This window comes from Orbicella faveolata, unplaced genomic scaffold (assembly GCF_042242905.1).
Source record: "Orbicella faveolata isolate gen_17 unplaced genomic scaffold, um_ofav_v1 contig_26, whole genome shotgun sequence".
In the NCBI taxonomy this organism is placed as follows: domain Eukaryota; kingdom Metazoa; phylum Cnidaria; class Anthozoa; order Scleractinia; family Merulinidae; genus Orbicella; species Orbicella faveolata.
Genome location: NW_028301554.1, coordinates 7,272,265 through 7,284,152, shown reverse-complemented (window position 1 = coordinate 7,284,152; position 11,888 = coordinate 7,272,265). Strand labels below are relative to the sequence as shown.

The 11,888-nt window shown below is 40.0% G+C and overlaps 1 protein-coding gene across 1 annotated transcript; it reads left to right on the top strand.

The window, feature by feature from the left end:
* Positions 1-213: 213 nt before the first annotated feature.
* On the top strand, positions 214-5,322 carry LOC149107922 (uncharacterized). Its single transcript, XM_089295944.1, has 2 exons — positions 214-3,795; positions 4,099-5,322. The coding sequence occupies exon 1, from the start codon at positions 941-943 to the stop codon at positions 3,791-3,793; it is 2,853 nt and encodes a 950-aa protein (XP_089152070.1). The 5' UTR covers positions 214-940; the 3' UTR covers positions 3,794-3,795; positions 4,099-5,322.
* The last annotated feature ends 6,566 nt before the right edge of the window (positions 5,323-11,888 follow it).

Sequence of the window (11,888 nt, the reverse complement as noted above, 5' to 3'; positions counted from 1 at the left end):
AAGTCATGCGAAGAAATAAATCAAACGAATTATTGTTTGGAGGTACCGTTGTGGAGTAAAAATCTGCTTAACTTTTCCCTCTTAACAATTTTTACGGGAAATATTATCGTTGTCGGCGCATATTGGTTTTTGTTCCATTCCAGTGCAAAAGTGGTGAGTGCAAATCAGATTCAGCTTTGTTATTCATATTGGACTGATATCATCACGCTAACTGTTCACAGTCGCTCTGCACTTTCGAGGCAAAAAAGGGGGACTTTCGCGAGCTCAATGATTGGAGAAAACGGGAAACATTAAACAGTTAAATTATCACCGTCATTTGAGTAGAGTAGCCAGAACTGGAATTAGCAGTCGCACAACAGATACATAGTTTTATTATATATTTTAAAAAAATATGAATGTGACTGAGCTCGGCTATGTTCAGTGTGTTTTTCTTTTACTGATCGGACGCAATCTGCTCGGCGACATTTTTATTAATAGGCTAGAGTATAGATTTTGAAGGACTCAACACTGATAAAATAATTTTGGGATCGATAAAAAGTCACAACAATACTTAGCTAAAAAAAAGACTAGTAAGCAGCCTGAACTTTAACGGTGATTTTTGCTGGAAAAAAAAGAAAAACGAAAAGGCAAAGCAACTCTAAGAAAAAAACGCATTGCCCTGAAATGATCAACACGACGGTTTTCACACACGCCAAGACAACTAACTGCATTCAACCAACGGCCTCGTATTTTCATCAGTTTTCTTTTGTTTAGATTGGGACTATTTCTCCTCCCCTATGACAAAATGCAAGTCCATAACAGGACTACCCCCAGCTTTGAATTCGCCATTACCCACTTAGACAACCAGGTTGAAAGACGTACAAAAATATATTATTACTCGAAATAGCTACAAATCTTGATTCGTGTTATCCGCTTGACAGGGCCTATAGAAAGGAAAGCCATGGGCATCATAACAGACATTTTACAAGCCATCTCTATTGGCTTGGTTGTTGCTACTTTCCTTCTCAACACTGATCGTGGTCTAAAGGCCATTGAGGTCTGCCAAGAATGTTTGATCTGCCTAAATAACGAAGTACTAAAAGCGGGAGAACTTTTCAATTTATTCAACATTTACATTTATCAAACTTTTTTCAAGGCGTATTGTCATATCCCTGATTATACAAAAGCCTTAATCTACGGTAGGGAACTTCTTGAAATTTACCGCAAGTGTAGCAAAAAAGACGAGGAAAGGAATCTAACAATAGCAATGGCTAAAATATGTAAACAGCAATATCGATACAAAGAAGCAAAGGAACTTTATGAGAAAGCCATAAAAATCATGAAGGAAATGGGTGACAAAAAGGGAGAAGCCACTTCGTATGGAAACTTGGCAACTCTCTTCTTATCTCTTTGTAAATATGACAAAGCTAAAGAATATCTTGAGAAAGCACTTGCCATCAGAATACAAATTGGCGACAAAGAAGGAGAAGCAGCAGATTACGGAAACTTAGGAAATGTGTTTCAATCTCTTGGTAAATATCAAAAAGCCAAAGAATATCTTGAGAAAGCACTTGCCATCAAAATACAAATTGGTGACAAACGAGGAGAAGCCACTTCAAACGGAAACTTGGGAACTGTGTTTCAATCTCTTGGTGAATATCACAAAGCCAAAGAATATCTTGAGAAAGCACTTGCCATTAGAATACAAATTGGTCACAAAGAAGGAGAAGCAGCAGATTACGGAAACTTAGGAACTGTGTTTCACTCTCTTGGTGAATATGACAAGGCTAAAGAATATCTTGAGAAAGCACTTGTCATTAGAATACAAATTGGTCACAAAGAAGGAGAAGCAGCAGATTACGGAAACTTAGGAACTGTGTTTCACTCTCTTGGTGAATATCACAAAGCCAAAGAATATCTTGAGAAAGCACTTGCCATCAAAATACAAATTGGTGACAAATGGGGAGAAGCCACTTCAAACGGAAACTTAGGAAATGTGTTTCAATCTCTTGGTGAATATCACAAAGCCAAAGAATATCTTGAGAAAACACTTGCCATCCAAATACAAATTGGTGACAAACGAGGAGAAGCCACTTCAAACGGAAACTTAGGAACTGTGTTTCAATCTCTTGGTGAATATCACAAAGCCAAAGAATATCTTGAGAAAGCACTTGCCATTAGAAGACAAATTGGTGACAAAGAAGGCGAAGCAGCAGATTACGGAAACTTAGGAGCATTGTATATATCTCTTGGTGAATATGTTATGGCGGAAGATTATATTGAGAGGACATTGTCAATTAGTCGAGACATTGAAGACTTAGACAAAGAGTTCCAATGTCTTTGTAATCTTTCAGTGGTGAAGTTATGCCAATATAAGATCCAGGAAGCGTTTGACTGTCTGTTTTTGAGTATGAACAGAAGCGAAACTTTACGAAGTTTGTTAGGGGACAACGACGATTTTAAGGTATCGTCTTCAGATGGTCGCGATTTTCTCTACCGGAGACTTAGTGCATCCCTTTGTTTTTCGGGAAATCCGAACCATGCACTTTATGTTTTAGAGCTGGCTCGGGCTAGAGCATTAGCAGACTTGATGGCAACTCAGTATTCTCTTAAAAGCCAAATCTCAGCTGATCCGCAATCGTGGATTGGTATTGAAAATATTATGAAAAAAGGAAGTAACTCCTCTTGTCTGTACATTTCTTATTATAATAATGATCTGTCTTTCTGGATTCTCAAGACCAGAGGAATCATTCAGTTCCGAAGAATAACAGTGGATGAGAAACTAATTGGTGCCGGACCAGTTGGCAAGTTACATGATTTCTTCGAAAAAAGCTTTCGGAGCTTTGCTAATTTATCCGAGGAAGATTGCGAAGATCGATCTTTAAGTGACGTTGAGAACCTCGCAGCATTGAGACTTATAGAGGAAGAAGATGAAGAAAGTCAAAACTCCGAATCGAGCGTTTCTTTGTACTACAGAGCGTTAATCCGTCCGGTAGCTGATCTACTTGAGGAGCCCGAGCTCATTGTTGTTCCTGATCGCTTCTTAAACCAAGTTCCATTTCCAGCGTTAACAGATGAAGGCGGGAGGTATTTATCAGAGAAATTCAGAATCCATATCGTTCCTTCTTTGACGACTCTCAAGCTCATTCAGGACAGTCCAGTATACTATCACAGTCAGACTGGTGCTCTGATAGTGGGGGATCCAGTTGTCGGTACGGTGCGTTACAAAGGAACGAAGATGTGGGTTTCTAGGTTACCCTCTGCAGGAAATGAAGCAGCCAGGATTGGACGACTGCTAGGTGTTCAACCTTTGTTGGGACGGCAGGCAACAAAGCAGGCGGTACTTGACGGGCTACATTCAGTGAGTCTTATACATTTTGCAGCCCATGGTAATGCCGAAAGAGGAGAAATTGCCCTTTCTCCAGTAGGACCTCCTAACAGGCTTCCAGAAGAAGAAGATTACCTATTGACGATGTCTGACATTGCAAAAGTTCAACTGCGAGCTAAACTGGTGGTACTTAGCTGCTGTCATAGTGCACGTGGGCAGATTAGAGCCGAAGGAGTCGTTGGGATCGCTCGAGCGTTCCTAGGATCCGGTGCACGGTCCGTTTTGGTGGCTCTATGGGCCATAAGTGACGAAGCAACAGAGCAGCTAATGTGTCGTTTCTACGAGCATCTTGTTCGTGGGGAGAGTGCCAGTGAATCTCTTCACGAGGCCATGAAATGGATGAGAGGTAACGGCTTTAACAACGTTCGCGATTGGGCGCCGTTTATGCTGATTGGAGACAACGTGACATTTGACTTTGGGATATAATGGTAAGTATTTTTTAGAAACAAAACGCTTTTTTGGCGGACGGAGGGGAGGGGCAAGCTAATAAACGTTAACGAAACTGTCGCCATTGCATGTCATAAGTTACGAGATCCAAATCCTGCTAGACATGCCAGCAACGGTTCTTGAAATCGTTTGCATTTAGAACACTCGCGCAACGATTTGATCTGTTGGTAGTTCTCTCGAAGCCTCGCCCTCGCCAATGAAGCGTGAGTGTTTATGCTAACCATGTAAATCATCAACTGGACAAACAATGTGATTTATAGACGCTTTTGTTTGATACTTTTCAGCAATAACCTCTAACAACTGAGTGCGCACTCTGATCATGAGTGTCTGTGTAGCCAAGGGTTATTTTCCTGTTCTTACAGAGACGCATGGTAACAGCTACGTTAAGATTGCGCCCACTTTTTCTCCGTGTGAGATGTCCGTCGAATACAGACAATTTTGAATCAAATGGACGAGTTAGGTTTTTCAAGAAATAACTCCGTGGCAAGTCTTATGAACGAGAAAGGAAAGTAACAGCTAGAGATCAGAAAGTGAGTAGCCATTAGTTAAAGATCATCAACACATTGTCCGGGAGACAGGTGATGAGTATAGACCAATCGTCTTGATGTGACACTAAATTCTCAGAACTTACGTTAACAAAACTATATGGTAATTGAGTAGAGAGAATTAATTTTCTCTGAGTGTTTTTTAAGCCTAAATCTCTTCGATTTAACCCACTATCGCTGCTAAGGGACTGGTGGTTCAGTGTCGGTTGCAAGTTAAGGGCCTACTTACATGGTTAAAATTTGTCCCTGTTGAGAATGTTTCCCACTCACCCCTCCCGCGACCCACTGTTACCGAGCGATTATAATATATGAAAAATTAAAATTTCCTTCGTACCAAGCCTAGAATTTGCCTTCTCCTTCAGGATAAGTGTTTGCTTGATTCCAGTTGTTTTTCACCCAGGAGTCACCTCGCGCACGACACAACTTCTGACTAGCGATTTAAACAGTGCGCCATTACTTTTAAAAAGTGTCGTTTATGGTATCATATTAAAAGTTCCATTTTTTAAATTGTTAGTGGGAATGAGTTTTCTCTTTGTGTTTTCGTTTCTCAGTTGTTTGACTTGTACTAATGTCCAGGAACTCAACAAACAAAAACACAACTGAGCGGGAAAAGTACTTTGCTGAAGCGTATTGGATTGTTTGCAGATTCTGTTCATTTGCAAAACGCATCAATCACTGAGTTTAGGTAGCCCAGTTAAGTAAGCTGTCAGTTTGAATACTTGATAATGATATTGATCACCTTATAATACCATTTAATTTAATTTGCCTCTGGCAAATATCTTGTATTACTTTAGAGTATGCGCCTACTGGCGCCTCGAGAACTGATGATGACTTTAGAGTAATTACTGTCTCGATAGTTATATCAATGTGTTTGAAATTTTAATTCGATTTAACTTTAGCACTAGATAGTTTTGGATGTGTGTTCTAGTGTCTCTTGTAAATAAAGTGAGATCATTTTTCTCATCACACAGTTTACTCACTATCCCCTTTCTTATTGGTTCAGAGCTACAGTCGACACTGGAAACCATGCATTCCTGGTTTGCCTTCACTAATCTGCAGCAGCTAAGTAAATGCACGCCGGGATCAAGTGCATGATTTCCGGGAGTGCACGCCCGGTGTCTGAGCATCTTGTATAGTTGCACATAGAAAAATAAAAAAAAGTTTTCTATATTGTATTTTCCACAACGGGAATTAATAGGATATTTTCTTAGAAACAACGTAAATGTTAACCTCTTACTAACCTAGTTTGCTTGAGCGCACTGGGGAATAAGGGCCCAAGGTCGTGCCATTACGGACAGAGCGCAGCGAGGTCCGAACAAAGTCGACCGCGCGAAGGTCAATATTCCCCAGTACGGCTCGAGCAAGCTAGGTTAGTATATACGACCCTCAGGACGTGCTTTGGAAAGCAAGAAATACACGGCTTATGACCGTTTCCATGGAAACGTTTCTTTTGGCAAAATCCCGACCCAGAAAGAACCAATCAGAACGCTGGGATTTCCCTTGCCATGAAATACCGTCTTCTAATGATAACATTTGCCATTAAATATTCCGGATACTACAAAAACCTCCTCCAATAGGCCGGTAGGTCCAAGAATAAAATTTCCTCCCAGAGGTAATCTGCTAGAAATCTATTACTGACCTGCTCTAGCACATGCTTTATATTCCTGCCGAAACTTTGTGTAAGAATGGACTGCAGTGAATCGCACACACCGTAATGATGGTGGGAAAAAATTGTGTCAGTAGAACTTCACTCTATCCCGTAACGAAAACAACTCTCTACTACAAACAAATGTTTATATTTATACTAGCCTTATTGTACAAGGAAAAACAACAACAGTTGGTTGATGTTTTGTAGAAGCAGCATTACGTGCCGATGAAACTTAAATTTAATCGTTCTGATATAGCTTGATTGACAGTAGCTCCAGTAAAACCTCGTTCAAATTTCGAAAGGCGCATCAAATAATTTACAGTCGCGTGTACCAAGTTGCCATACTAGGGGAGGGAGGCACTGAGCATAGCGACGAATGAAATCGGAATTGCTTTAGTTTTTAGGGCATTTCAAGGCGTACTCATCAAGCATGCGTGAAAATACCCTACGCCTCCTCGGGAGGTGAGATGCGGGAGATTTTAAATAAGGTAATGGCGGGTGCTTCCTCTGGGAACTTCATAGTATTTCTAAACTAATTTCTTGAAGCGCATTTTATGATTATCTGTTTTCTTGGAATTTCTGGAAACACCCGAATCTGCAATTCGTACTTTTCACTTTTCAAAGGGAACCTACTGTAGTAATTAGCTAAAATGGTATGGTTTACCCTCTCAGTTGAGAATAATGTGGAACTGTGACATTCATTAAAACCGAAAACGAAGACTTATGGCTAACTCGAAGCTGTTTGATTCTGTGATGTCGTGGTCTGTTACAATGGAAATGAGGAAGAATGTCATCGATCGCATCGTGGAAAGTTTATTCTGAAGTGACTGACATGAATAATAAATTCACATTCTCTCGTATCTTGATAATTCGCATGAACAATTACAAAAGATCGAGCGACATCAGCTAAGTTCTTCTTAACCTGCGAGCAGGCTCTCGTGGTTGGAGCACAAGCGCGCGCGGCGTAGCCGCGGGACAAGAAAGTGAGCTCACTTTCTTTGCGCCTCTTCACCAGACTCCTTCCCGCCGGATCGCGTTGTTCTTCGCCGCTCGTGCGCGTGATTCAAAGGTGAGCCTGCTCGCAAGCTAAGTTCTTCTAAAATTGCCCCGTCTGTCTTTAAAGCATGTCAGATAGGAAAAGATGTAACACGTCGTAAAAGATTTTTTCCTCTAGTCGCAAGGGAGATAACTCACTATTATTTCAGTTTCTAGTTGAGCAATTCTTGCGTGAATATCTGTGAATATACTCAAATGACATAAACGGCCTTTTGACAAAACCACGTGAACACAAGAATTTCGTTTTTGTTTCCACTTGGCAAGTCAGATGTTGTGAAACTGAAATGTTTTTATGGATGAGCAATGTTAATTACACGAGAGAACCTATTATGAACAGTAACCCACAGACGCCCCTCTACAGTATTAGTTCTTCTTCAGGAGAGCGGACGGCTGAACACAGCCTACTGTGCAACAGTATGTTACTCATTATTTTGTTTAAAACAAAGTTTGATTTTAAGTTCGACTGATAAAAATTACCATACCCATTTTGCCCATTCGGTAAAAACCTCTTCATATATTAGGTAAAATGGCAAATAAACAGAATCTTGAATCTTAAAACAGAATCTTGGATCCCTTGAACCTGACATGAATGCTCTCTTATGAAAACATTAACTGTGTAAAGTTCCTGAATATATCCGTAAGCCTTTCAGAAATAACTATAGAGCCAGTATCACGACCTTTTTATTCACCCTTTAACGCATGTCGGGATCAATGATTTTTCCACGTGTAAAGTGTTTGTTAGCTGATGCACGAAATGACATGCAATTCCTAAGAAAAATTTGAAAAATTAGCAAATAAATTATTTCAAGCGAACCGTGATTATATTTTCACGGCCATGAGTTCCATTTTGCCACTCTCACTCTCACAGGTGTTCGAAGACGTCGTTATGAGATCTGATTTAGATGTCAGAGTCACTTGAAGATGTTTATGAAAGGTACTAAACATAGCAACACCAGAAAAAAGCAGAAGGCTATGCGCCTAAAAAGTTTTTTATTCTAAATTTATCCAAAAAATAGCCTTTCGCTAGGGCGATGGGAAGCCAAACAATTTGGCGATGGCCTTAGCCTGTGACCAGGTTTCCCGAAATATGTCTATAAGCCCGTTAGCACTATACAGACATGGGTGTACTTTTATGCATTAAAAGAAATATCAAACTAGCCGATTACTGATCTTTGAATCCGGGTTGAAAAAGGCATAAGGCAGGAAATTCGCAGCCCAAATATACTTTCATCTCAGAAAATCAGTGCATCATTACACCTGTGTAAACATTCAAATTGAAATACAAAATCGAATTAGCTTTAGTTTTCACGGAAAATATCACGAAGAGAAGTGCCAGAAAAGAGTTTGGCCTATATACAATAATCACTACATGTCTGATGTTTAGCAAGGAACAGATGTTTTAGAAGGAACGAAAAAAAATGCGGAATTAAAGGGGGTGGGGGGGGGGGGATTGGAGGACTGGGTCGTCCTTGCCCCACGTTCGCCGTGTCTAATGGGAATCTTGTACAGAAAGGTAACAGCTCATAATAACTATGTGCTGAATATTTTCCTAAATATTTAACCACCCATTTCCTGAATCTCAAATGAATACTATTTCCAGAGTTTCTAATTCAGTGAATTGGTCAGCGCTCTCATTACAATGCTTGACCGGCTCCTTGCATGGAAAAAAAAAGGTGAAATCAGCAACTCTTGATCAATAGATCTATTTTTGGCGTAATTTAATCGTCCGTCTTGGAATAGGAGCGTCATGGAGAGCAGTACATGTTCGTTTCGTGCCATTGTTGGCGGCCATTGCGGTTCCGATACGAACTGCCGGAGTTATTGAAAATGGTTCCTTTGCTTAGCTGTGTCGAGATATTTCAAGACACAAGTCTACCTGAGTCGAATTGAAGATTTTGTGAAGAAGTGTAGCTGCTGTCCACCATAAATGCTTTCTCGCTTTGTAATGTGGTCATCGTATCATGTCAATAATTTTTGGATTTAAGCATAAAGATGGCGCGGTCACACTGAGACCGCAAAATACAAATAACATAGGAAGGGTACGATAAACTGCCATTGACAAGCTCCAGGGTAAAGGCCCATTTTAATACCACGTTAATAAAGCGATTGATTGATTGATTGATTGATTGATTGATTGATTGATTGATTGATCAATCTTTCGATCGATCGATTGATTGATTGATCACGAACGAAATGATGTTCCGGTTACGTTAAAGCCTTTCCCTAGCAACTTAACGACATAAACCAAGAGATTACGCCTCCTTCCAATAAGCACCTCCTTTCGAAAAAGCGTCCCTCCCCTTCGAATGTGTTTTTATTAATAAGCGCCCCTATTCCAATAAGCGCCTCCATTCCAATAAGCTACCCCATTCTTAAAAACGCCCCTGCCTCCATTCTTATAAGCGCCCCTTTTCTAAGATGATAACATTAAAAACAAAACAGCGCTGTCAGAGTTTGTATCAACGGAGATTCACCTCCCATGCCGCATTACAAACGGTGCTGGTCTTCGTCTGAGTTTCTCAACTACTATGGCCATGTGAGTGCATAATTCCTTCACAAGAATGATCTCTACGTCAAAGTTTGCGGCGATTGCTCGGCTGGTCGTTCTGGCCAAGAGGGATCCAGGGACAACAAGTCGATCCGTTTTGAACATTCCGTTGTTTCTCAAAAAGGAAATAAGCGCCCTCCCTTGACGGTACCAAAAGTAAATAAGCGCCCGGGTCGCTAAATCGAATCATTCATCACGGTATTTCCACACCTTGTAATAGCCGCCATTGAAATAGAAGAAATAGCCGCCATCGAACAAGTAGAGTGCAAAAGCACATTAAATTCGAGTTTCCCGAGAGGCCACAAATTGTAAGGATTGATGAAATATATTTGTTGTGGGACAATAATGCATTTCCTGATCTTGAAAATTTCATTTCCATTGCTGTGCGTTAAAGCCAATTGTAAAGGAGCGTCACGGACTGACGTTACCTTGTGTGCTTCAAGTCGTGACCCTTGACCGAATGAACTGATCCTTACAGAATCTGGACCGCAACATAAAATGGAGCATAGCTGGACGGCATGTAAAAGTAAGTCATCCTTTTTAAGCTGTGCAGCAGAGTTTAGCGCAATAATTTCATCCAAAACCTGCGTTTTCGGCTTAATTACGTGTTTGCGCTAAAAGTGTCAAGTGTCCGGAACATGCTAATTAGTTCAAATTTTAGTGAAACTACTCAATTTTCCAAGGCGTTTTATAAAGTGGTGGCTTAAAAACCTAGCCCAATTAGACACATTATAGCCAAAAAACGAGCCCGATTGAACAATGATCACATATCGAATAGTCGGTTTGCAATTATGAGGTGCAACTCGATTTGCTGAGACTGTGGTGAAATATTATCAAAGAGTGTTTTCTCGAAGCAAGAAGTATCGTCTAAAACCAAAAAGAGAACATAAATAAAGTGTCAAATACTCCTTCTAAATTATTTTCTTTCTTCCCGATGATGTAGGCTTTATTGCTTACACAAAGACATTTACGCGAATGCTAATTTATGCTCATTATTCTGCTATTTTCCCCAGCGGGAGTGCTTGCGATAGGTATTTCCCAGCTAATAGTTGCTTTGGGGCTTCACACTCGCCATTGAAGCTGATAGAAACTGAGAGTGAGCAGTTGAAGTGTTTTGTGTATCCAACATGGTGGATGTTAGTTCTAATGGAAGTTCTAATGGGTTTTCTTTTTTGCTTTAAAGTGTGTTTGAGAGCTCTCTTACATCGACAAATTTAGGGAAACACAGCAGGCAGCCATTTTGAATTTGTGAAAAGGGAAAGATGTTTTAGTTTCACAGCAAATGGCCTCAGCAAAATCCGTAGGTCCTTCCCGATCATGCATCGTCGATGTTGCGTGGATGAGTCCGATTTAGGCTTACTAGTTGTGCTTTGTCTACCTCTCTGTTTAACTCGCTTACTGGCAGGACCGAGCCAGGGTCCTTACTTGAATAGCTGTACAAGCAGCTTTTATTGGGGATCAACGTTACACGCAAAAAAGGAGTTGAGGGCGGTTTAGTTCATGTCGTGCTAGAGACCCCGGAGTCGTTTATGGATGTAACCGATGGCGATCCATATTTACAAGTGCAACTTACAGGAAAAGGCTTCGGCCGAGTCCCATGAATGAAGCCCATTGTATCCGACACTGGTAAGAATTAGAATGATTTGTTTGAAATACACTGGAAAAGTTGAAAATTTACATGGACATGTCAATTTTAATTTACAGCATGTAAATATTGATTTACATTCTTTGTAAATTACAATTTACATGTTAGGGTTTTGTAAAATAAATTTACAGGAAATTTACAGCTTTTAGTACAACATGTAAATGTTCTGTAAATAGTGATTTACATTGTCTTTGTCGACAATGATCATTTGAAGAACATGTAAAAACCTGTAAAATATTTTACACACTTTTACAGTATCTGCCTTTGTAAAAAACATGTAAATTGCTTTGCTAAACCATGTAAGAAACATGTAAATAATTCAAGCGAATGCTGTAAAAAGTCTGGAAATGTTATGTTTGTAACCCTGTAAAAACCATGTAAATGAAAAAAGGGGGCCTGTAAGAAAGATGTAAAAACCATGTAAATGAAAAAAGGCGGCCGGTAAGAAACATGTAAAAACCATGTAAATGAAAAAAGGGGGCCTGTAAGAAACATGTAAAAACCATGTAAATGAAAAAAGGGGGCCTGTAAGAAACATGTAAAAACCATGTAAATGAAAAAAGGGGGCCTGTAAGAAACATGTAAAAACCATGTAAATGAAAAAAGGGGGCCTGTAAGAAACATGTAAAAAC